This window comes from Balaenoptera physalus, assembly GCF_965194825.1.
Source record: "Balaenoptera physalus genome assembly, chromosome: 2".
In the NCBI taxonomy this organism is placed as follows: Eukaryota; Metazoa; Chordata; class Mammalia; order Artiodactyla; family Balaenopteridae; genus Balaenoptera; species Balaenoptera physalus.
In genome coordinates this window covers 163,155,820-163,183,015 of record NC_138883.1, presented here as the reverse complement: position 1 = coordinate 163,183,015, position 27,196 = coordinate 163,155,820, and the positions used below count along the sequence as shown (strand labels likewise).

The 27,196-nt window shown below is 41.4% G+C and overlaps 1 protein-coding gene and 1 long non-coding RNA gene across 8 annotated transcripts in view; one reads left to right on the top strand and one right to left on the bottom strand.

Annotated features, from left to right (window-relative positions):
- Nucleotides 1–27,196, bottom strand: part of NRP1 (neuropilin 1) — a 137,353-nt gene that overhangs the window by 69,451 nt on the left and 40,706 nt on the right. For 5 of the 7 annotated variants that reach the window (XM_082449667.1, XM_082449671.1, XM_082449666.1 and 2 more), the window contains 2 exons: nt 12,507–12,688; nt 6,084–6,311 (listed from right to left, as the gene is read on the bottom strand). In XM_082449667.1, the coding sequence (XP_082305793.1) occupies nt 6,084–6,311; nt 12,507–12,688 (410 nt within the window). Of the gene's footprint in view, nt 1–6,083; nt 6,312–7,349; nt 7,431–12,506; nt 12,689–27,196 lie in introns of all 7 variants that reach the window. The other 2 variants (XM_082449669.1, XM_082449668.1) reach the window with 1 other exon arrangement.
- On the top strand, nt 12,695–21,323 carry LOC309655030. The gene is made up of 2 exons (XR_014260562.1): nt 12,695–15,376; nt 19,088–21,323. It is a non-coding gene; the product is annotated as an uncharacterized lncRNA (long non-coding RNA).

Sequence of the window (27,196 nt, the reverse complement as noted above, 5' to 3'; positions counted from 1 at the left end):
GTCCCAGTGGAACCCGGAAGTGTTTTCTTACCCCAAGCAAGTCTTCACTAGCTAATTGTTTTGCAGTGAACATATTGGATCGGGTTTGCGGAGGGGATTTTCAAGTGGGCTCTGAAGGGCAATAACAGGCATAACCACATTCCCCAGTGAGCAGGACTGTTTTCAGGAACAAAATCGAAATGCTTGCTTCGATTGCAAAGGAGATTTGGGCTGTCAAGTGCACCCTGGCATTCATCTCCAGGACCGCACGGTGCACACAGTCCAGCGCCCAGGAACTCTAGCCAGCTTGTGATCACCCATGGGGGGCTCTTGGAGTCACCTGTCCTCAATGCCCCCGCCCTAGGAGGGGATCCTGGGGAATGTTCTGGAAACCAGTCCTGGCACCAGAGCAGTACCAAGGTCTGACCCAGCCGTGGGTGACCCCCACTCCCTTCCTCTTTCCATCTTTCAGTCCTGGAGCCTCGTTATGATGAACATCACAGATTTAGACAAAGGACAGTAGATTATGTCCTAATCAGGGCTGTATCTGAAGACTAATTCATAATTGTAACAACTAAAAAATTTAGAAATTATAGATACCAATAATTTACACATAATAGCAAATTGTAATCAAAACAAAAGAAAATGTGTCTTTCTGACTTTTGTCTCAGTTTTTTATCTCCCAAACCTTAGAGAGGTGACTGCATCGCCCTTGTGCCCAGTGACGAAGAGATGACGCAAAGCAGCCATTTGACTGCACACCAGGAAACAGGTAGTAACTGAGGCAGAAAAAGATTGGGGGCACTGACTGATTGGCGATCAAGTTGTTACTTGGCTTATACTGGCCATCCCTTTGTTGAAGTGCTTTTAGACCAACCGTGGCAATTAGCAACTGTAAGTTGCCTTATAGACAGTGTGGAAGCCCCCTGGGCTTGGAAAATCTTTCCATTTCCCTGTCCAGATCAGCAGCAAGACAAAAAAACAAACAAAAAAAACCCCTTTTCTCTAGATTTTTTTGTATTACACATATGGTAAAAACATACCAGATGGTTTGGGCTTTGAAGGACAATCTGGTGTGGACCATTTTCCCCTCCAAGAAATCCGTGGTTCTGTGCATTTCAACTAAGAGTTATTGCTTTGTTCAAGGAGGCACAGTAGGTGGACCTTTCTCTGGAGGGATGGGCCTTCGGCAGGGAGGTGGGGTTCCCAGGCCGGTGTGTGTCGCTTGGATGCAGAAGGCGGCTGGTGAGAGCTGGGTGAAGCTTCACGTGTGATCGAGAAAGTGAACCCCACGCGAACAGGCCTCCCTGGAGCCCCACATGCTAGCTGAGTTCCTGGCAGGTGGCTATCTGAGAGCCCTGCTTTTTAGAGTGCTTGGATCCTGGGCTAACAGGTTTTCAGTTCTTGGCCAACCCTCTTTAAAAAATAAAAGGGAAGAAAAGAAAGAAACTAAGCTAAAGTGGTTTACTATCTGAGTTAGCGCAAAATGATAAGTTTGAATAGCTGGTAACTTCTCCATCGCTCAAAGTAATGGATGTGACCGATTTCCTGCTCTACTGTCACCCCTCACTCTCTAGCACCCAAATGTTTGTGTCCACGTGGTCGTGGACAGTGGTTCTGCAGAATGAGGGGAAAGGTCATGATATCAGGTTTCCCAGGTGGCAGAAGACAGCATCTCAGATGAAACTCTCACGGCTTTTTGTTTCTCTCTGGCTTTAATCCTGGCCTCAGATTCTCCCGCAACAAGTACTAGCTCTTCGCCAAGTTTTCTTCATTCTGAATGTGGCCCTATCACCAATTCAACACTTTCCCCTTCCCCTAAGAGCGCAGAGTTGCCAGCAACATATGCATGAAAATATCTTGCTGGAGTCATAAACTCAGGTCTCTCCTTTCCTCAAAAAGAATCCCATTTCTGGTCTGTAATCTTAATGGGAGGCTTAGAGTCTATTCATCCTCCCTCAGCCTTTTCCCTCATTTAAATTCCATTATTGTGGTTTCATAACTTTCTTTTTCTTGAGTTTGTGGGCAAACTTTTACAGCCTTACTCCTGGGGTTCTTTCTCAGATCGCCACAGCCACTGGCCTTACCAAGAATACAAGCACACAAGGAAAGCTGCAGTCACGCCCTCACCACCCCGAGCTCCGGCTGCCTCCCCTCCCCTCCCCTCTGCTGTCACCCAGTTCCTCTGGGGAGGGCGGGAGGTGGAGTCTCTTTGAAAGAGCAAACAGAAGAGAACTTGTCTAGTGCAGACTCATAATTCAGAGAGTCTCCATGACTCACTGGTTTATAATGTTGAAGACATGCCGGGTAAATCTGCCTTCTGTCCTTTTGAATATTGCCCCGGGACAGCATGCGGCACGCAAGTCTCTTTAGGAGCCCTCAAGATAGGAGAGTGAAAGGCTTTTTCGACTATAATACAAAGAAGTATTGAATTTTCCTGAACAACAGTGAGACCTTAGCCTAGCAAGCTAATGCAATATTGATCTGAGCCAGAGTGGCTGCAAGACCCTCATCTGTCTTGTGTATGCGCTCATTTGTGGATTTACATGACCACAGCTCTTGGGTTCCCTACTTCCGGTTATTGTGGAGCCAAAGGCCTAGGAGATGAATTCAAACTGTCACAAAAACAGAAGTATAATTCAAAAATAGAACGATTGGAGAATTTAAGCAACAGGTACTAAGCTCTCTCTTGGGGGAGAGCAGGCCTGCGATGATCATAGCTTCTCAGGTGTGAAGGCAGCACAGGATTTGTGCTGTTTGAAAGATACACCTGCAACAGGAAATGGCAAAACCCCATTCTTTATATTTTCCCACTAATCCCTCCATTAATTATAACCCTACCTCAGAATCAGACAATTTGGCTTTCTGCCACCTTTTTATGAGAAAAAAAGGCAACAATCTACTATAAGGAGGTACTTTTAAAATGAGGTATTTTGAATAAATAAACAAGAAAGGGGATCATTTTGAAAAGGCACAAGATAGGCTATATCTACTTTTCTTAGCATAAACCTTTCAGTGGAGAATATCTGAATTTTGCAACTTTTCCCCAGAGAAAAGAATTTGCAACATTTATGTCACTTATATTTTGGAAGGTTTCTATCATTGATATTTTATATTTATATCATTGATATTTTATATATTTTAGAAGGTTAATTTTAATATGAAAGTAAATAAAAACCAAACAACTCAATTCAGCTTTCATGATGCTTATTCCTAAAATCATTGATAATTTGGGGAGCGTAGGTCACAGCCTCAGTTCCAACTCTTTCCCCAGCCTGGATGGACAGCTGGCTTCATCTGCGCCCAGGTGGTGTGAGCTAGGCATTCACGTTTGGTTCCATAATTCAGCACAAGCATTTGCAGGCATGCTTAGCTCATGGCTCTCAAACCATATGTAAACTTCCACCAATGACTCCAGAGCCGCTACTTGGGAATCCATGGAGCTTCAAAGAGAGTGCTAGCTGGAGGAGTGGGGTTTGCCACGTGCATGCCTTGGATCTCAAGTTTTGGAGTAAACTGCTTCTCTTCAAAGTCAATCTGAATCAATGGGTCACTTTCAATTACTCAGTCGTCTAATTCAATGCTTATGATAAAATACAACATAAAATCACTTGATGGTTACAAGCCTTCAGCACCTTCTGGTTGTTGTTTTTGGAAAGGATATCAAAGACTAAAAGCGATTTTGCTGGCAAGGAACTCTACGTGTTGAACTACATGACAAAAACGTTCCTAGTGCCACTGATAAAAAACCCAGGAGGACACAGTCTTTCATTCTGCCTAAAAAAGCGTGAGCTGGGGCTTCCCTGGTGGCGCAGTGGTTGAGAGTCTGCCTGCCAATGCAGGGGACATGGGTTCGAGCCCTGGTCTGGGAGGATCCCACATGCCGCGGAGCAACTGGGCCCGTGAGTCACAACTACTGAGCCTGCGCATCTGGAGCCTGTGCTCCGCAACAAGAGAGGCCGTGACAGTGAGAGGCCCGCGCACCGCGATGAAGAGTGGCCCCCGCTTGCCGCAACTAGAGAAAGCCCTCCCACAGAAACGAAGACCCAACACAGCCAAAAATAAAAATAAATAAATTAAAAAAAAAAAAAAAAAAAAAAAAAAAGCGTGAGCTGTGATGCTGGTGTACGCTGGACGAGACCAGATAAATACTAACAAATACACGATCACATTTTTCATATTCCAAAGCCAGTTTTCTCTGGGAATAAGTCAAACACAGCATAGTTTAAAACATGGGTGAACTGCAAGGCTGACAACCTGTATTGTTAATTGTTCTTCGCTTAAACTCAGTGATTTTCTAGAGCCAGAAAATTACTACTTTGGAAAACCCTTGACACTAATAACAATGTGCTCCTTTCTACATAAGTTGGTTGATTGGACCTTCTTTTCAGATGTCAATTTAAATATAAGTTCTAGAAAGGAAGGCTGCAAATTTGGATTGTGAACAAATAAACCCATTATTAAATGTTCCAACTATTATTACAATACTATTATAATACTGTTTTCCTAATTATCCGATTGAATACTTGGAAATCAATCAGTGCTCTGTTTGGGCAAATCTCATTACTTAATGAAGGAGTTCCGATAAGATCATCATAACCCTATTTATATGGTAAAAAAGCAAAGAAGAGGCTAAAGTAATGATAACTCAGCCATGCGCTCCAATGACAACATAAGCTTTCTCTAAACCCAGATTTTCTCCAGTGTTTTCTACTATTGAGGAACATACCTAAACTGAATTACACTGATCATTTTCATCTCATTTCAAAGACAAAGGCAATGTCTTTCACGTTATACTAGCTCTTCTTTTACAGTTTACTTAAATATTCTTTCCTCCATCTTGATAATAATATCTGACTATTTCATAGATGGCTCCAAAGCTCTAATTGCATGATTCGTAAGAACTTCCAAGCCGCCCTTTCTGATCTGTGCAGTGTGTGTTCTCCAGAGAAATCTTACTATTAAACCAGACTAAACACAAGACAAGCAATGCAGCTGCAACAGATTATTTGATATTATCTCCCTCTGTTCAGAACTTGGGTGTGTATTTTTGCCATTCACCTTCTAGCTCACAAGGGTCGAAATGGAGAACTTTCACTTAGCTGGCCACATGGCTACCTCCCCCGCCTCCTTCAAATCTTTCTCACTTTCTTAATAAGGTCTGACCTGACTGCCCTATTTAAAAATTCCCCCCATCCCTCTCCCCTAACCTTAGTTCTTCTCATGCCTTTATACTCTACTTTTTCTTCTTTTCTTTTTCTTTTTGTTTGTTTATAGCACTTCTCGTCTTCTAACATTCCATACACATACTTCATTTGTCTGTAATGTGCCCTGTTTATTACCTCATTCCCCCTGGTAGAATCTAAACAGGGCAGCCAGCTTTGCTTTGTTTGCCAAGAGGCTAGAACAGTGCCTGGCCCATGGCAGGTGCTCAATAAATATATTTTTTGAATGGACGATGCATTCAGATGATAGGAACAAGGTGTACGAAAGATGTACTGAGGCGATTTGAATCCCCAAAGATAAAAATTCCCTAGAGAGCAGACAAGGAATCCATCTAAATGAGGAATGTCCAAATGTTCTCCTCCTTCCTTTCCTAAATTTCTAAATGTTTTGGTAGCATAACAGATGTGTATTTCACTGTTACAATTTTAGCAGATACCTAACCTCTCTGGCCCTTAGTCTCTGCATTTACAAAATGAATGGTTTGATTTAACTGATGTCTTAAGAGCTCACCCTCTGATGAGTTTATGATTAATGACCTATAGGCAAGTCATTGAAATGAGCAAAATACTTAAGTCAGGAAAACCATGGATTGGTCCCAATTTTGTCACCAAAATAGTTATGAGACCTTGCATAGACTTTTATGGCCTCCGTTTCCTCATCTATAAAATGAAGGCATTAGATTAGAAAGTTATCAAGTCTTTTTGGGCTCAAATATTTCATCACGGCTCTGCATAAAGAAAGTTACTGTTTTGCTTTGTTTTGCTTCCTCCTTTTGAGCTACTTTTTAAAGTGATGCATGTGTCACGATGCTTGTAAAAGGATCCCAGGACTCTTCCCCCAGATCCTTCCCTTTTGGGGGTGCTTCCTGCTATTCTTACCATCAGGGAATCCATCCCAGATTTCTAGCCGGTCATAGCGGCAAAACATCCCCCCAGGAGGATTTGAGTCAGCCTCCAGGTCAAAGCTTTCAAATTCCAGGATAATCTCCGACATCTTTGGTGCAAAGATAATATAGGTGCATTCTAGGCTGTTGGGATATTTTTCAGGGAATCCTGGGGACTTTATCACCCCACTAGGTGTTGTGTAGTTCTGGGAACATTCAGGACCTATAAGTAAAAGAAAAGAGGAGCAAAGTGAAAATTCCACTTAAACGACCTTACCAAGAAATAACCTGGGCAAAGACGGTTTATCTTTCTAATAAAAGCCCACCATTATAATCACGGTCCTAATCACTCCTTACTCAGCCTTTTTGCAGTGGTGATAGGTATGGAAAGTCAAGTTCAGATTTATTGTGTTCACCTTAGTTTTCCATTTGTGTGGAGCAATTTAAAAACTTCTGCTGTTGCAGAGAAAAAAAAAATGACAAATACAAAATCATGTGGGAACATTGAAAGAGTAAGCTACAGAAATCTCGACAGAGCCCTAGAGAAATAATTACAGCCCCTTCAAGCTTAAATCTTTAAATCTTGAGGCTGACAGCCCTTTACTGGTGAAATAGAACATTTACAAAGGCGAGGGAGAGAATTCAGTGGAGGGAGTTTGGGTTTCAGATTCCTACACCAGTGACTCAGTAACTCTACCAGATGTGACCTCTGCCTCTTTGACAAACCAAATGTGAAAGGTAATTCGTACATGTACGCAGGGTGAGTGACTCATTTGGAACGGTGTTGACACAGGTGTGCCAGTAAACTGTGGGTGTTAGTGGGGGCATGGTAAACTGGGATGCAGGTCCTGTGGCTACAAGTCACCTGATACCAATGTTGACATCCTAACCTTCTCCAAAGTATCAGATACAGTACAGGAGGCCATTCTAAAATGTTAATATGTATGTGTATGTGTTAATGTATATATTTATAACGTGTAATTTAAATGACGGTTCAGTGTTATCATGACAACAAATTACAGTGATCTGTAATTTAAATTACATATATTTAAATTATGTCATCCTTATGACTACATGAATAACCACAATTTCAGTTCATGGAATGAGCACTGAATAGGGTGTTATTCACCACACAATTGAAAACTGCCCATCTCCAAGGACAGGGACATCAGCCTATCAGCTTCTGCCCCTTATCACCACCACTGCTGCCCTGATTGTCAAAGAGCTCTTAGGGCTCCCTGGGAAACAGAGATGGCCTGACCCTTTTGAATCTCAGGATCCAATCTGGGGATGTTCAGTTCAACAATTCTTTTCCCGGACCGTTGCCTCACTGATGGGGACGCTGCGAGGAAGTGTAAGGATTCAACTCTAAATAAGGAGGCTTGTTGAGCTTTTTCTTAACTAAATATTCTTCCAAAGTGCCAAGTACTAAAGGCAACATATTAGGCATTAATACACATTAAAGTTAACTAGCAGATCTCTATTTTTAGTGGCGAGGGCTAGTAAGCTGAATCTCCTCCTCAGCGCATCTGGCAGCCTGTTGAAAAAACAAATCAAATCGCTTTCTCCCCATGCACGTATTAGATAGCCATGGCCCTGGAGGCGAAGAAGAAGACTACTTCGTAGACGGCACAATAAACCTGGTTGGTAGAGTTCTGCCTTGAATACCTTCCCAAGCCTTCTACGATGGGGCTCACCCTTTAGCACGATGGCCTCGAATGCTTATCTATTTGATTCTGGTTAAAAAGTTATTACCATGTGGCATTTTGCCATGTCAATTTCAGGTAAAGAGATTGTGAAATGTGCGTCTAATTTATAATATGCTTCTAAGCTATTTGGTGGCTTCTGAGATGACTATGCCAATTTGTCATTAATTGACAAAGTCATTTATATGTAGGTAATTGGGAACCCTTTAGAATTTGATTTCCAAGATGTAGGAACAGTGACTCTGGAGACCTCCAACCTCTTCCCTGGGGATTTGGCTGGCAAAGCAAACGGGAGAGTTTAATGTAGGTTCCAATATTTTCTCCTTCTTAAAAAAATAAAATTACCCAGGTTAGGTTAAGATTTAATGAGAGAAAAACAATGACAGGAATTAAGGGCATAATTTCAAAATCAAATAAATCCCCATGCTTTCACTGTATATCCTTGTCGTGTCAGATCCCTTTAGAAGCTAGCCCAGGCTTTCTAACGTATTTTGACAAAGGCTGGGGACCTTCCATGGGGAAGTGGAAGAGAGCTGGATGGGGCACCAGGAGCTCTGAGCTCTCGTCCTGCCTTTATCACTGACCTGCTGTGTAGCCTCTGTGGCCTCTGAACCTTCCTGGTCCTCAGATGCTGTACATCACAAATGGGAGGTGGGCTTTAGGATTTGAAAAAAATTCCTTTCAAACTCAAAGCTTCTGTAATTTTCTACTTCCTCCATTCTACATCAAAATTTGTTTTACTCGGTTCCTTAATCCCTGTTGTATAAGTTTGCCACAGTTGAGTGAGCACTTCCCCAAAAACGATGAGGGCGGGGGTGGGTTGCGGGATCCCATGGTGAATACACAAGCCGTAAACAGGACCAAGGGCGAGCAGCTGGTGTGCCCAGGAGTGAGTGAGCTACTGGGGTGAGGGGTGCACACACAGCACTGGCAGCCGGTGACACCATGCTTTCCCCGCTATTTGTAAGACTGAGAGCGTCCTGTGTAGCCACAGGCATCCCACGTTTCGCTGTTAAGGACCATAAGGATGGATAATGATAAGAGCTAAAATATTCTCTTTGGAATTATTATTAAATGTACAGACTTTTAGTCAAATAATGTATGAAGTGACCAATCCCACTCTCAATAAATGCTGCCCCCTCCCTCACTGAGACCCACGGGAAATGGATACGGCTTCTTCCAGCATCTGGGCCTGGATGGCCCAGACCCAGGGAAGGACAGGGGCAGAGTGGGAGGTGTGCAGGCTGGGGTTTCCTAGAGAAATTTCTTTCAGTGAATGGAAATCATTTTAGGGCTGGTAGCCCAAGGTTTTAGCATCTGGGAAGAGACCTGCAGAAGGGGAATGTGGTACCCGAGGAGAGAACTAGGGTGTCCAGGGGGCTCCAGGAGGCATGGGGAAGAGGTGAGGACTGGCCACCACTGTCAGGCAAAGGTGGTCCTCTAGAAATGCAGCCCTAGGGATGCAGAAATGGCCGTGTAATCTACTGTCAGAAAACCTCAAGGTCAACAAGTGAAAAATTAATGTATTGGTTCAACTATGATTAGTCTAATTTATGTGTTTTGAGGAAACCTGAAATTGCTGCAGCCTGGAAGAAATGCTATGTTTTCAAAAGAATGGAGATTCTATAACAATGGCTTTAGAGGAAAGAACGCTCGTGAACCTGTCTATGTGTTCATGAATGTATTCTCCTAGTTCATGATTTTATGGAGTATCTATAAGGACTACAATATGTGCAATGAGTGAGAAAGAAAGATGTTTTCTTTGCATTTTTTAGGTGGTACCAATTTAGTTGGGAAATGAAACATGCACACATGAAGAAATTTGGAAATACTTAGGAAAAACATTTGGTTAGTGAAACATAGTTGTGTGTGTGTGTATATATATATACATAGTTTGTATATGTGTATATTTGTGTGTGTATCTATAAGGGACAAGCTGGGTACAAGTGTAGGAAAATAAAAAGTACATTCAGAGGAATAAACTTAGAGCCTGGTTTCCATGGAGGTTAAAAGGCTTAAACCAGAAGAGAGGGAGGGCTGTGAAATCTGGATAAAGCACCCCCTTTATCTATAATCATTGTAACACCTAGTGTGCATTGGATGCATCTTCTGGAACAGGTACCGGCTACATGTTTTCATTTCAACTGATCTTCACAAAGAGCCTGTGCTATATACCGTCATCCACTTTTCAGATGAGGAATCCGAAGCTCTGAACACTCACACAGATGGTCAGTAGCCAAATCAAACTTCACATGCAGGTCTGCGGGACCTCACTCAGCACACCAACCTGGGGCAGGAAGCCAGGTTGTGGGTTTGTGAGAGTGAAGCCGGGAAGGTTGGGAGCAACTGATGTCAAGGCTTGAGCTTGACCTTGGAGGACTTGACCTGACGGGTGACAGACACCTGCCATAGGTATTTTGGGGACAGTAGTTTAATGACTATTTGAGAAGCTGTGTTAGGATACGATAACATGGGGATATCCACAAGGCAGGCTTGTCTGGTCAATGGCAGTGGACGTGGAAAGGAAGCTGTGACTCTCTCTCTTTTTAATTGAGGTATAGTTGATTTACAAGATTATAACAGGTTCAGGTGTACGGCACGGTGATTCAAGATTTCTGAAGCCATGACTCTTTGAGACTTTTGGACGAAAATCCAAAAGAACTGGCAGCCATATTGGATGTAGGGAGGCAAGAAGAGAAAGAAGAAAATAAGGCTTCGAGTCTCAAGGACGGCATTAAGGGGAAAAAAGGGGGGGAAATCACGGTGCATCTGAGACTAACAGAAGTGTGGGGATGAGTTCATCTGGAAGGAAGCTGAAGAATTGTTAATGACTCAGGAAGGATCTCGCTCTTTCTCCATCCACCATCTTCAGATCTTTGAGAAACACTGACAATGAAAAGTTATTCTTGCCTCCTTTTCTGACACTTTCTTTCTTTGATGCTGTCACATGCAGGTCAGCAAGCAAATGCGTGTGTTTGTGCATGTGTGTATATACACATATGTGGATTTATATAGGTCCAACAGCTTTCAACACAAGGAAATATGTCCATATGTAATCATGTGAACACACTGAGGTCCTATGTCTGCTGTTATTTATACTAAAGGTTTTCTAAGCATGTGCCCAGATGAATTTCTGAAGAAAGTTCTCTCCATCTATCCACATTTATATGGGACAGTACCAGATTTCTTTGAAATTTAAAGAAGTTGTGCCAATGCTCCCAGAAACACTTAAAACTCTTTTTTGTTATTCTCGGTGGCCACCAACCCAGAGGATCTTAGGTTTTTGTATTTGGTGTGGCTGGATTTATTTCTATTAAATAAAGCTCTTTTTCCTATATTCCAGGACAATACATTTAAATCTTGAGCCTCTGTCCCTGGAAGGTCTCCCACACATTAATATCCACTTAAAAGGGAAGGCTGAATTGAGCACACAGCAGGAACCTACAGGCTGTTGTGAAAAACAGTGACATCCAGACAAAGCTACAATTTTTATCAGTTGATATGTGTGTTTAATTCCTCAAAGCTGGGAGACTATACATTCTCAGATTCTATCCCATCCCAATATATACCATTGTGACAGAAGATTAGTAAGTGATTATTCTGGAGAGGGCAACTGATAATTATTTTGGAAGGGGAATGCCATTTAAAGCATTACTATTTTGCTTCCTCCAGGAAGTTCTTTCCCCAACCATGCCTCCATCAATAGAAAGCCTCTTCTTCTTCCAATAGCTTTAGAAACTCTAAGGCTAGTGGACTACTGCTTTGCTTTTCCTGGGAAATACCAGTTTTGAATTTTGCAATAAAATAAAGCAAAGAGGCAAGAGGGAGGGGATATGGGGATATATGTATACATTTAACTGATTCACTTTGTTTTACAGCAGAAACTAACAGAACATTGTAAAGCAATTATACCCCAATAAAGATGTTAAAAAAAGAATAAACTTAAATGAGATGTTAAAAAAAAAAAAGGGGGGCTTCCCTGGTGGCGCAGTGGTTGAGAATCTGCCTGCCAATGCAGGGGACACGGGTTCGAGCCCTGGTCTGGGAAGATCCCACATGCCATGGAGCAACTGGGCCCGTGAGCCACGACTGCTGAGCCTGCGCGTCTGGAGCCTGTGCTCCGCAACAAGAGAGGCCACGATAGTGAGGGGCTCGCGCACCGCTATGAAGAGTGGCCCCCACTTGCCACAGCTAGAGGAAGCCCTCGCACAGAAACGAAGACCCAACACAGCCAAAAAAAATAATAAAATAAATAAATAATAATTAAAAAAAAAATTCATTTGCTAAAAAAAAAAAAAAAGGGAAGAAGATGTGCATGACTTTAAGGTAAGAGGGACTCATGCATTTTTAACTAAAGAAATGAAACTTCAAGAGTAGATCAAACTTATTTTTGAATAGGAAAGATAAGAATAAATGTTCTTAAAGGAGTTTTACAGAGTATATAACTTATAAACACTGGTCAGCATATTAGAATGATGAAATTGTGATGCTTAAAATACATTTTAAAAGTTTTTTTAAACATGCTTCCTCCATACATTGGGTAATTTTCCTTTGTTTAAAGTATTTTCCAACATTTTTGTAATGGGAATATATGACTTTTTACCAAAAGTTTAAAAACGTTACTCCTTGTCTCTCTTTTCACTTTGTCTCTCACGAGCTCAAGCAATGTTAATGACCACTTCGTCACACTTGTTCTCCTGTAAGTTACTCACCTCTCTTGAAAATTTCATAACGTATGGAAAATCCTGCCCCGTGTGTCTCATAATCAGAGACAAATTTGATAAAGAGAAATGGCCCTGAAGACACGACAGGAGAAGGGGCAATCTTTCCACAGAACTTTCCCCATAAACGCCCATTTTCATTTTCTCCATCGATGACCTCCACGTAATCATACCTAAGACACAAAGATGGAAGAAACCATCAGGTTAACGAGAAAAGTCCTTTTAATGTCAGTAATTTAGAAACCAGCATTCTCCACCACCATCTGTCAGGAGCAAAACTGCTATCTGCATTCACTGCTGGATTTCATGGAGAGGGAAAAAAGTCTAGCAAAATGAAATAATTAAAATGGACTACATCATGTCCATATACATCATCTGGCAACACAGAACTATTAAGAATAATGGTGTCCATTATACTTGCAGACAATGTCAGTTAAAGTAACCAATTAACAAGAAAAAGGAAAATCTCATGAGCACAATTCTCTTTTATTAAATTGTGTTCCTTTGTCTGGGGTTGGGGGGTTGTCAATACGTAATGCTATGCATTCTTTTCAAACTGTGAAGTTCTTTTAGGAATTCAAAATGTCTCCTTGGCTGGCGCTCTCCATAAATAATACTTTGATTTCTGTGAGCGACCCTCTAAACATATGGCCACAGAATAATAAACAGATTCTTTACTATTTAACTCAATTCCACTAAGCTCCAGGCTTCTTAGAAAAAAAAAAAACTCTCTCAGTATCCACTGTGGTCAAAACACAGATCATCTTCTCCCCAAACTACAACTTGAATTGCAGAACATAATCTCTGCAAAGAAGAAAGTTTATTTAAAAATGGAAAGTAACTTTATTTACTACCAGCCTTATTACCTTTAAAGGAATATTGTCATTTGAAATGGAAATATGACACACTTGAAATCATCAAAGTGATATGATTTTTAAAAATTCAGGCTTAATAATACACTAAGCAGACAAATGATGAAGGAAGTAGCAATAAAATATTACCCTAAAGATTGCACGGAGATAATGCATGTGTTTGGACCATTTTTTTCTCTAAAAGGTGGAAATTCATCTCCAGTAAACTAGCATCCCCCCAGGAAAACAGGAAGATTTTTTTTTGTTCGGCATTATGTATTTCTTAGTGCCTTGCTCTTTCTTTTCGTTTTATTTGCCAAGTCACCTAGGAGCCAGATAATCTGATTTGTCTTCCATACTTCTTCTGGAACTGACATGAAGACATTACAATCCATTCATTGCAAAACATTATTTCTGTGTTTAACTTGGTTCAAAAGTCCTGGGATATATTAATTTCAGGAATGGCTAAAATATGGCAGTAACAAAAACTGTATCTGGCAATTTAAAAGAGATCAAAGTGTGGGAAATCTTCATGATGACCAATGTCATCCTTAGCAATCCTTTTCAAACTGTCCAGGACACATGACTTATGTTTACGTAAAGTCTCACGAGACAACTGCAAAGATGCTATCACGAGTTAAAGTGGACAGCTTAAGGCTCTCTAAATTAAAAATGACATTACCTCATCAGTTAAAATTGTGCCAGCTTTGTGTATATCAAGAAGAAAAGAAAGCTGACACTGAATGAATGAAGCACGAGTGTATGTGAATTATTGTACTAACTGAATTTCCTCTGCTGCATCTGCTGATTCCAGGAGTAAAATCACTGGCCGGCTAGCATCTCTGTCCCTTTGCAAAACTATGGAGCTACACAGAGGAATTGTTTGTTTCTCTAGACACTGGGAGATGCTTTGCATGTTAAGACAAGACAAAGGAGGAGGAGAAGGAAGATGAAGACAGCGTTACCTTCAAAATCCTCAGTGACTTTTTATAGTCAACTGAGGGCAGCTGGAAAGAACCCCATCTCTGTACCCATGAAAGCCTCACAAGTTGGCATTTATGCAGTAATTCCTTTTATCTCTGTTGCTTCATTGACTAGACGGGTCTGCGTGGTTTGCCCCATGCTTGCTTATAATTTAACTGTGATTTGAGCTGTTGACTGCGTTTGGCCTGGCGACTATGCGTCCGGCTCTGCTCTATAGGCTTTTTACTTGCATCTCGACATGGTCTGAATACTAAGTGGCCACATCCTAGTGCATTTTGCCTTCCAGACACAAATAAGAGAGGTGGGTCAGGCATTCTGAAGAACTAAGGGCATTTCTGTGAGGAGACCTTTCTCCCAGGTATGACAGAACTCAGCTATTAGACTGCTGGGGAATTACAACAGTGGATGAAGCCAGTCTTTTAATTCACATTATCTTCTAGCAGTAAATACTAGGCTCTCCTCTTGGCAACAGTAAAAGCTATTTTGAAAAGGGGCAGCGGGACTGGATGCTCTACCCAGCAAGAGATAAATCATCGCATCTTAAGTGCCAATTTTAGGCAATGGGATTATTCAGGGATACAATAGTTACATTTATAAACTGGGATGCTGCTATCATTTTAGCACTTTCTACCATCCAACAGGGCCCCCAAATGTATCACAGATAGCAGTTCATGTAAATATTCAAGAGGGTGTATGCGTAAAAATTGCAAAGGGTGATACTGCCAAGGAAGTTAAGAAAGCAGCTTGCTTCTCCCTCTGGAGTTGAGACCAGTTCCACCCCATAAGTTTCTCGCTGGCAAACGTGGTGCCAGGAATGCAGCTGGTGTGCCAGCAACCCTCCCCAGAGACTAAATGTGTCGCCACAGCGACGCACCCAGCCTGCATTGGCCTGAGGCCCAGGATCCTGAGTTTGCAAATTTCGATCCCCCAGACGGCTGCACTGCTCTGTTACTGCTGCCGGTGCGGCAAGCACCACGTTCCTTGGGATGTTAAGATCCTCAGTCCTGGAACCAAAGACCTGCGCAGGTGAGCCTGGAGGTACCTATCCGACTCGCATCGCGAACCGACAAGCTCAGGCTGCAGGAGGAGATCTGGGGAATCTTGGGAATCGAATTCATAAAAGCTAGAGGAGGGATCACAGAGTTAACCCATCTGTCCCTTTGGAGCCCGGCTCTGGAAAAAGAATGTTCCAGGTGACCAAGAGGCTGCGTCTGGGTCCGAAGAGCACTGCCCACCTGTGCAGGAAAGCCTCCCTCAGACCTCACCTCCCCACGTTTCATCACAGGAACACCAACATCAAGTGGATTTAGCCATCTTCTCATCCCTCTCTTTTTTTAAATTTAAAAAAATTTTTGTTTTTGACCGTGCCGCGCAGCCTGTGAGATCTTAGTTCCCCGACCAGGGATCGAACCCGGGCCCACTGCATTGGAAGCACGGAGTCCTACCCACTGGACCGCCAGGGAATTCGTCCCCTGCCCCCAATCTCTCTTCATCAATCTTCTACCTTAAACCTTTCCCTTCCTGCACTAATAATGGTAAAGCAGCCGACGTTTACTGGGAATAAGGCCTAGATCTCTCTACCTAACCTTCTTACAATTAAAGACACTTTCCCAAGGTTTCAGTTTTCGGGTGGGAGGCCCTGGGTGGCTCTTCCATGAGTATCCCTGGCTTTAAGCTCATGCTTCTCAAGCCCCACGTCCTCTTGCTTACATAAGCCCCGCTCTCACACTACCCAGGTATATGCGGGGGGTGAAAACATTTTGAATCCTAATAGTAAGCACGAGTTTGGTTTCCCATAAGAGTGATAAAAGAATAAAGATTTCTTTCTAAGAATTCTTGAAAGGATTACTCAGAGATTTTTTTTTTTTTCTTCTGGAAAGTTTGAATTATGGTTTTAGGAAAATGGCCAAGGAAAGGGAAAAGTGATGGGAAAATGAGAAATGTCTTCAGTCACTAAAGAGTGGTTTGGGAGGCTTTCTAGGTATGCGGTGCTGAATAGACGAATAGCACACTTTACTTAAGTCGGGTTTTCTCCTGTGAGTACAAATGACCCCTGACTCTATGGTGGGGTCTGTTAATGGGAAAAAAACCCGAATCCTCTGCAGGGTGTTGTCTGTACGGGGAGCTACTGTACCAACCCCCTCACAGCTTCTGGACATTCTCGAGGTGTTAGGAAGGGGGATTTTAGGTAATGGTGTCTTTTTAATCTCCTTCCAAGAGGCTCTCCTCTCACATGCATACGTACGTTAATAATGGAGAAATTCGATACCTGACATCATAAACCAGAGTGAGAAATGATGTTGGCTAATATAATTTTCACTTACAAAAATGTGTTTCTTTGGATCTTTGGTTTATTTTACACAAGGCATTAATAGCTATCCCAACTGAACAAGCTGTAAACGATTACTGTATTGTTGTCCAAGAATTACCTTCCCTCTTCCCCAGAAGAGAACAGATTTTTTTTCCCTCAGAGTATTAGAAAGAGGAGTTGGATATAAAAGTATACGATGATGGAGTTTGGAGGGGCCAATTAGTTTGCATTGGTGTTTCTGAGCAGTTTAACCTGATCCACCCCCTAACCGTTCTGGCTTCCTTGCAAGGTTCTAATCAAGATAAATACATGAAAAGCCTTTTATAAGGTTCATAGACTCATGTAGTAAAAGCATTTTTAGAAATCTATTCAAAAGAAATAATCTGGAATAATGTCAAATATGTATGCAAAGAGTATTGCCTGAAGCTTTATAATAATGGGAAAAAATGGAAATAAGGCAGACAGGAAGAAGATAAGAAGGAATTTACGTACATTCATATTGAGAAATATTATTCAGCCATTAAAAAGCATGTTCAACAAAAGATTTTTTATAACAAAGGAAAAATGCTTATGATAAGTAAGTGAAAAAAACTTTACACAGTATATCCTCAATTTTCATTCATATGAAGTAAAAGAACAGGAGGGAAATATGCAAGCTATTAACAAGTGCTTATCTCTGGGTAGTGAGATTATTTCTGTATTATTATTATTATTTCTGTATTTTTCAAGATTTTTACAATGGACAAGTATACTTTTTTAATCAAATTTATTTTGAAAAGCATTAACTACTTATATATGAAGTAGCAAATCAATACCTTATTGCCCAGCTAAGAATTTTATATTTCTTGGTCAGAAAACACTATGTTTTTTTGATGTTTTATTTGGAAATAAATCAAAGGCTTTGACTTTTGTTTTTAAAACAATGGGATCAATGAGGTTCCTTGTGTGATACATTTTTGGGGGGTACTAGAAAGTTAAAGTGAATCTGATTTGATCTCATACTTTCTGAAATGCTGGCAGTAATACTTGCCATTTGTACAGTAACTTCCCTGTTACAATATACTCTCAGATTATTGTCTAACATGGTCTTTACAGTAATCCCAGGAGGGAGATTGTTAGGTAGTACCATCCCAGAAGGAGCCCAGAGCAGTAGAAGCACCGGGCAGGAGACACATGAATGAAATAATTAGTATCTTTCCCACACTGCCCAGCGTGGGACAAGTTTGATTCTAGTATCTGCTCTTGTTACTCCCTTTCATACATACTTTTTGAGGGTGGGAGATGGGTATGGCTTATTATTTTAGAATTAGTCATGAACAACTGGTCAACTGGTCACTGTTGCTAGAAAATGCCACATCAATGAACACTTCATCGGTTGTTTTCTTAACAGTGTGCTTAGAGCTGTACAAACAAGCATCCTGGTGTGTGGAAAGGTATATGTGCAGGTGTGCATGTGAGAGATAGAGACAGAGACAGAGACAGCGAGAGCCCTTGCCTTTCAGGAGTCACGTGAGTTGAAAGTTTCAGTGGAGCTGATGGTGGCCACTGAATGGGATTCCTCCTGGAGCTATCCTGGTCCTCCAGCTCAGGCTAACGTTCAGGGACCACGTGGCTAGAACCCAAGCCCAGTCTGGACAATAGAAATAGGAGTGGGGCTGAAAGGCAGCTGTAATTTCGTTCTCTCCCTAGTGCCAGCGCCCTGGGCCTGAACACAGATGGCTCCACTAAAGACGGGGCGGAGGTAGAGCCTGCATCCCCAGGATGGGTAGGTGGGAAGGGCAGGACCTTCTGACGACCCCCAAGGCTGGAGCCAGCCTGGTGCAGCACCCCCAGGATGGAGCTGGCAAAGCCTAGATTCAGAGCGGGGAGAGGGCCTGAGCTGGCGGCACGGCGGAGAATCCCGCAGCACCTTCAGAGGGACAGAGGGGGTGGGCTGTGACCTGGCTCCTGTCCCTCCAGCCCCCGGGCCTGGGGTCAAATACCAATTTCTATGAAAGTCATTCTCAATCCCTACAAAATTTTAAAATTTGTACCGTGAACTGATATTTCTTTGTTTATTACATTGGCATAGTCCCCTTTCAAGTTTGTTTCTAGGTTTATAAAGTAATTGTTCCTTCATTAAAATAATGGCATGTATTTTTCCTGGAGATGTATTTGCTCATGTATATATTATCTTTTTCTTCCTATATGCACCCTGTGGATTATGAGAGGACTGTAGAACATTAGCCTCGACCTGGGGCTCATTTGCATTTGTTAGAACACTTTCTAAAATTCAGTTTTTCTTACTTCTATTCTAGTAGTACTTTCCATACACCCCCGTGAGTCTAACTTCTAATCCACAGCATTATCACCTCTCTACCTGTCGTGTGTTTACACGTATTTGCAGGACGTAAAACGCTATTGACATTGTCTGCATTTTTTTCCAGTTGGAGGTAGCTGCCCGTGAGACACTGGGGTAGCAGGTTAGCATCTGAGTGGCATTTCCACTGCCCCACCGTCAAGTTCCTTCACTGATCTTATCACCCACACTCAGGCTCCAGCTATGAGGAGACCGAGGGTCTAGCGTCTACTGAACTTCAAGAGCACAAGTGCCAGGGTGCAGGTGCGACCGCGGGCTGGCCTGGCCCACGCCACAGAGCCCAGGAGAGCCTGGTGCTAAACGATCAGCCAGCTTTGCTCCGTGGCTGCTGGAGGTACTTCAGCCAAACCATCTCTCCAGCAACCTACTCCACCGATGGTAAATGGGATGTCAAACATCTCACCTTTCTTGGAACAAAAAGTTGCTGCAAACACTGTCTTTTGTTTAATGCCATTGGCCTCCTCAAAGGCCCACGTGGTGTTACTCTTGTTACTCGTGCACAGGCTTCCAGATCGTTCTCCTCCACGAAGTTCCAACGCCATAGACTCCACCTGACACCTCTGCTGTGTGGCTCCTCTGATTAAAGCTCAGTAAAGATTTCTATATGAATGATAGTCAGATAACCCCTTCTCAAATAATCAGAGTACAGTAAAACTCATAAAGCTGATCTCACACATTAAAATTTTCATTTTTAAGCTTCTGTAATGCCTCAGGGCCATAATAATGAATATCAATAATTTTATTGCAGCCATAGAAAAATGGGTCATTAATAGGTTAGATAATAACATAATATGTATAAGAGTGAACAGTCCCAGGAAATGAGGTATTACAAAAGTAAAGAAAGAAATATTTAAGGAAAAACTTTTACTGGAGTAAAAAGAAATATTAAATGGTTTTCACTGTAGTAATACAAAGGGATAATCAAAGGCAGTGGGTCACAGCTGGTCAAGACCAACTGGAAAGAAAGAAACTGAGATAATAAACATTCAGCAGGTAGCAGACAGCTTCCAGCTGCTGCATAACAAGTCACCCCAAACGTAGGGGCTTAAAACAGCACACACTTATTAGCTCAGAGTCTGTAGGTCAGAAGTCTGGTCTGGCCTGGCTGGGGTCTCTGCTCAACGTATCACAAGATGGAAATCAAGTGTCTGCAGGGCCGCGTTCTTATCTGAGTTCCGTGTCCTTGTCACAGCTCACAGTGCTGTGCCGGAATTCAGTTTCCTGCAGTTGTGGGACTGCAGCCCCCGTTTCCTTGCTGGCTGCCAACTGGGGGCTGCTCTCAGATCCCAGGGGCCACCCACCTTCCTTGCCACACAAGGGAGCTGGCCCTCTCCAGCTACAAAGCCAGCAACAGAGACTTTCCCTCACATTGGATTCTTCCTATGCTTCAAAACTCCTCAGGAAAAGCTGAGTCCCTAGTGAGGGTTCACCTGATTAGGCCAGGCTTGCCCAGGATAACCTCCCTTTCTTGAGGCCAACTGATTTGGCAACTTAATTAAATCTGCAAAATCCCTGTACAGCAGCACCTAGATTAATAGGTGATTGAGTAACTGGGAGAAGATGTGTATAACCAGGGGCCGAGGATCTTGGGATTCTGCCTGTCGCTCAGACCCAGCTCTGGATGGACGCATGGAGCTTGGAAGCTGCAGTACAAACCCAAGCAGCAGGGATTGTCCACTTACATCCCCTGGCAGGGCAAAGGCTAGAAGGATCCAGGGTAAGATGAAGGGCCGGGGTGGGAAACTGCACAAGGCTGGAAGCTATTTCAATATTCTCAGGTCCCATCGGCTGTTGGTTTGAAAGCCCTCAGCCGACCACGGTCCTCGCTTGCAGAAAGGAAAGCAGGGTTCTGGAGAGAGTCACGCTCTCCTGATTGAAGCAAAACAGACACTCTGAGATTGTCCAACACATATGTCTAGAGACAGAAGAGTGATAATAGCTTAATTCAAAAATAAATATATAAAAGAACTCAAGACATGTGGTGTAAAATAATGGTCAAAATATATATAATTTTCATGGAAAGTGCTTCGAGTTTGAATTTCTCATTTCTGAGGAATCTCACTTTATAATTAAGATTTACTGGCATGGAAGATAAAAAATCCTTCACATGGGGAAATATCTTTATGGTTTAACTCCGATTATGAAATCCAAAGATGCATTTCAAACGGAAGACCAGGGACGCCTCCTTTAAAACAACTACGCTCCGAGGTAATGGAGTCTTCCAATGTCAAACTTGCAAAGTTCAGTATTTATAGAAAAATTCACATGCCTTTAATTACAATAAATTTGGTTCCCAAGTAAAACGGTGCCATCTGGAAGATATTAACATCATTTACAACTTGTTCGCCTCCCTATTTCATAGAAAATTTTTACTTCTTGCCAATTTTCCACTGTTCTCAGGGAAAAAAAAAAAGAATTACTTTCATGGATTGTCTCAAGATGAATTTATATAGCTAGTCAAACCATCAAAAAGTGACAGAGGGGGCGTCTTGGACACGTTTACTTCCTTCTTATTTACTTTAAATACTTATATCTTTAAGTTTTGGTTTTTGTTTTAAATAAAGGCTGTTCTCTCCTCTCTGTTCCTCTTCTCTCAGGCTTCTCAGGGGGATAAAGTGGAGAGAGAGCTCAGGTGTTAAAAACTGGGCTCTGATGTGGGCTCTGAGCTTCAGGACTCACTCCTGCACCTTTAATCTGTCAAGAAGCCCCACCATTTTTGACCTCCCACAAAGTCTCAAAGGGAACAGTGGGGCAGGAGGTGCCACCGGCCTGGCCAGCCGTCAAATTCGCCAAACTGGGACAGCTGTGATTAATTCCTCACACTCAGTCACTGACTAGCTGAGTGTCACTAACGGACGTCTGTGAGCCTCAGCTGCTCACCTGCAAAATGGACAAAATGATAATTAAACTTACAAGACGATAGGGAGGGCTCAGTGAAATACTACATGGTGATGTCCCCTTCCAAGTGAGGCTGGAATGCAGGAGAAGCAAAGAGACAAATGCACAGAGAACCTAATGGAGCACAGCTTTATTTTCCAAAAGGTACATATTACACAGCTCAAGACAGACTGTAGTTTAGGTAGTACAGGAAGTTTGGCTATTGTTATCTCCCCGGGGGATCTATCAGTCAGAAGATGACTAACTCTCAGAAGATGACATAACCTGATATTCTGAAAAATACTATCTGGAATGACAGTAGGTCTTGCCCTAGTACTACCACCAAAAATCAGTCAATTAAAGCCATAGTCAGAAATGGAGTTAAAGAAATCAATTTATATATACTACAATACTTTTTTTTTTTAAAGAAATCACTAAATCCGTTAAGTGTTTCCACTGATGTACCCAACTGATTTAATGATTTGCAATTGGATTAGTGCTATCAGCATGCAGTGCTGAATTTGCTCAAAAAGCCCCCTCAGTTGGTACAGTGGACGCACCAGGGGACAACTTCCAGTTCTGGAAAAGCAGTGACTCTGCCTTAAGGCATAGCAGGATCATAATCTGCAAGTTTCCTTTTCAATTCTTTGGAAAAAGAAATAAAGGCATAATTCTGTTTTAGACTATAGGACCTAACGTGCTAATTTTAAGAGTTAAAAAAAATCCTCCTGATTAATTAGTAATTATTCACTGGGGATCTAGGTAGTTTGCTAATCAGAGCTGCAGGAACTAAAGTTGGCAAATACTCATTTTTTTTAAAGGCTTTTTTTCCCCTTTCTTTGCAGTAATTACAGTAGAACCTTTTCAGCATCAGGTAGGTGAGATTATTCATTCTGCAGTGGGGAAGTCCCTTAGTCTGTAATGACAACCCATTTTTTTCTGAAAAAGTGGAAAGCAAAAAATGCTGAAGAAAAATGGGTCTAGTGACAGACAGATGTCTCTTCCTTTTAGTGACACCAATGGTGAAAGAAAGGTTGAGCTGACATTTAGGATGGCCAGTTGGCACCAATCCAAGTCAAAATGGTGCTATTCTGTTCAGTAGACCCTTAAGGTTTACGTAGAGTACAAACCCCTGAGCTAACCACAGCCAAGAAATATGAAGCTTTTAGATACGGGCCTGATTCATGTATGATGCTAGAAAGAAATTCACAGGAGAAAAACAGATCATGTCATAGAGAGAGTTTCATAATCCCTCATGTTTATTGAAAGCAGCGTTCTCTTTGCTGTAAGTCATGTTTAGAGTCCGAAGCATTCATGCTTAGGGTATTTGTTCTTTTCTGAATTTTTCATTATTTAAAATTCTATTAAGTCAAAAAGCAGGTGTTTCAACTGCAGATGACTGGGTTACTAGTAGTCTTACTAACTAAACTAGGATGTATTCTGTAACCCCAAGTCAATTTGTGATACAGGGAATAATTTAAATAATGAGAAATATATCATGGACATAAAACACTTCAAGTGTCAACCAGGGCTTTTTTCTATGTTACAACATGCAAATTAGTTAAAAAACAAAATATGCAGAGAATCATTGGTTATTGGCCTAAACATTAGTTTGCATGATTTTTTTTCTTATCGCTGACTTGCTTTACAGACTGAGTAATTAATTGGTATAAAGCAAGCCTTTAATTATCTCTGTGTTAGGAACAAGCTCATGGAGACAAGAAAGGATTTTAATGACCTAGGTGGCCTCATGATTTATATGGACCTTGAAGAGTAATTGTGTGTTTAGAAGAAAGAAAAGCAGTGGCCATAAACTTTACCGGTAGCCTAAGACCAGAAGCACCCTCTTGCTAAGTTTAACCATCTGACCACATAAAGGGGCAGCTTGCAGAAATGGCTCTGTGCTTGGAGCATGGATTTAACCCAACCAGGAGATCATATAGCCCTCATCCTACCATCTAAAGCACTCCCCAGCCCCAAAACATCTTTATGGTAAGCTTAACAGAAAGGAAAAGGGAATAGGGTCAAGTTAGCTAAAATAAAACGTTGCATAAAGGGAGCATTTTCAAACACATGCTTCTCCTAAGCACAGCACAAGCTAGAGAAAGATATAAAAAGTTCCCCTTGATAATACTAAAGACTCAGCTGTAAAAACAACACAGGTAGGCATAGGAGAGAGAAAGCTGTACTCCATCTTCCTTACTTTGACTAATTATCTCATAAGGAAAGGAGATTTCTTTTTTTCACCGAAAACCAGAATACATAAAACAATTTAACATTTCACTCTTTAAACAGCCTAAGTTCTTTGAACGGTCTTAATGTAGAGGGCTAAAGTTCACTGCACTTTATCTATAAAGTTTATCAAGAGAATTGACAGTGTACAGTCACAGGGAGAGATAGGAATAAGGCAGTTTTCCAGCATTTTGGTTCTTGATTTGGGGGCAGATAAGTGCTCATTTACAAATATATGATAAAACAGATCCTTTGAGAATCTTTGTAGGGGAAACATTTAAAACATTGCAGCTCTTGAAGTTGTATTACTTTAAAAATACCCCATATTTCAGATATTTCATTAATTCTGATTGCATTTCCCTCTTATAATGGCAAATTACCTAGATCATACTATTATTGTTTTCATCACTTTCCGATCTCGTCTGCCGGTTTTTTTCTTTTTTAAAGTAGGAAGCAGAAATCATAGGAAACTGGTCCTAAAATGTGTCCCTCAGAATACCAGTCTTATGAAATGCTTCTGAAAAGAATTTTTTTTCCCAACATCATTTGGGAACGCTGCACGTCATAATGTTCCTTTTGTGAATATCCATAATTTGTGTCAGTATAAGGCTCTGAGAAGTCCCATGGGTATGAAACCTTGATTTAACTTGGTTTAACCCAACATACACCAATTTCATTGATCATAAGACCCTTTTATTACACAATAGAGGTGGAACTCATGTTGGTCAGAAAGTATTTTCTACGTGTTATTTTGAAAAGTCACTTACTTTGCACTAGCCACAGGTCAGAAATAATAAAAAAAATCCAGGAAGGAAGGGAATCAACTTTGTAAATGATGACATAAATTTGGGAAGATGGAGATAAATTTGGCAACCTAATTCCTTCTCCTATTCTGCCTTACATGTTAGAAATTCAATTTGAATCAGTGCTTTGAAAAACTGTTTTAGCGACTGTTTCTGACTAAACAAGTAACGGTGCCGATATGTAAGACTGTGCCTATACTCAGTAAAAGGGACTCAGCTGACGCTGACAAATGCACTGGGCATGGCTGAATCCAGAGTCTCTCTGAGCACAGGAATCAGGAACACACTGGTTTTACTACCTAGTTAATGTTAAGGTGAACACGATGAATGAAACTAGCAAAAGTTTACCGTGGGAAGAGATCTAAGGGATACATTTTATAGATGAGAAAACTGAAGCCCAGAACACTGAAGGACCTGCATATTTCAAATCCAGTTAACAGAAGAATCAGAACTTTCTACAGTATTATGATGAAAGATGAACCATTGCATCTCACTTTTTAGGAGATGATGGAAAGGGTCTCTATGATCATCAGGGTCTACTTCTAATTTGAGATTTCCACCAAGGGATTTCTCAGCCTTCTTCAGAAACCTCCAGGAAGAGGAAACACACTGAGTCCAGACAGGGAGTTCAGCCCATCTTCATTGCCTGGCAACGATCCCAAGTCTTCCTGACTTTGCCTCAGATCTGTTCCCTCAATAAATGTTTCTTCAGTATTTAATGCGGTTTCCACCCATTGATCCTAAGACCACATTTAGTTCCTCTTGCACACGAGAGCCTTGCAGCTCTTTGAGCATAGCCGTCACGCCCCTCATCTCTCCCTTTGTTAGTATTGTAAGAAGAGAAAAATTCAAACAATTCATTTATTAGACTGACACGCAAAAAACCAGGCAAAACACAGATAAGTATAGAAACTTCTCTAATTGCTCGAAGGCTGATGTGACATCATTATTTTAGCCACCCAGGGATGCTGAGCGCTTTGAAAGCATGTATGCATTTCAAAGGCTCTATAACTGAGTTTTGGGGACTTGGGGTGGTATCTGTGCCACGAAGGGCAGGGTGGAGGGCCAGACTTCTATTCTCCTCTCTTTCCAGAACCTTCTCTGCCTTCCTTCTCCTCCATTCCACATGCTCCAGCCTCTGCCCTTCTTACTGATTTGGGGCTAGGTGATCTAGAGTTAGGGTCTTGTCCTGGGAACGAAAAACCAGCTCTGGGGAGCCAGGATCCAGGAAGGTGTGTAGCAGAAGGAAGGGCTGATCCAGGACCCCCCGTGGATGGAGCCAGAGGTCAAAGGGGTGCCTGGGTGACAATTTAACACAAACAATTTCCACATCGACTTTGAGTGTTGGCTTTCTGATCCTAAAGAAAAAATTTAATTTATCCTGATGATTTTTCTTTTACAAACTAAGTATGCCAGCCAAAATCTCCAAATTCTGGACAGAGAACATTCCTATTTTTGTAACTGTTAACTTTCAATGCTGAATTTTCTCTTACTGCTTCCCTCTTCACACTACTATGTAATTTCATACCAACCGATAGTCCCTTTAACATCTTTTTGTGTGTGTAATATAGTAAGATTATTGCTGCACTGTAAAAATGTCACTGATTTAGGACACTTCCCTGAATGACTCAGATTGTAATTATTCTCTTTCCCAGACAGAGACAAAATACCCATTTTTCACTAGTTAAACACACACATAGCCTCCATAATTTTTTAAACCTTTAAATAGGCTTTTGTAAATTTGGAAGTCAAATGGCCTTTCTATCAATGACTTACTACTGAATTCCTCCCTAATTATTCACTGATGAATGTACACTCAGAAACACAGGTTAACAGCAGTTCAAATACTACCGAAGCAGAAGTAATGTTGGGTTTGGCAGTCTTTAAATATAATAACTTCAACTGGAAGTTTCTCTAATTTTTCTTCGTTAAAATCCAATGTCTTCAAACATACTTTCCCCTTAATGTGTGACAGACATGTCAAACACTGGTTGGGTAAATGTTTGAACAGTAATAATATTGATCTCTTCAATGGAAATCTTCCATACAAATGGTAGAAGACCATTAGCAAAAGCTTTTATTTTTACTCCCATTATGCTTTGCAATTAATGAAGAAAGTATTCTTAGCATGTGTGAAATACACACACACACACACACACACACACACACACATATATATATATATAATTTGTGGTAAAAAAGTAGTAATAGCTTATATTTATATACAAGCTTATAATTGCTTATAATTATATATACAGAATTTT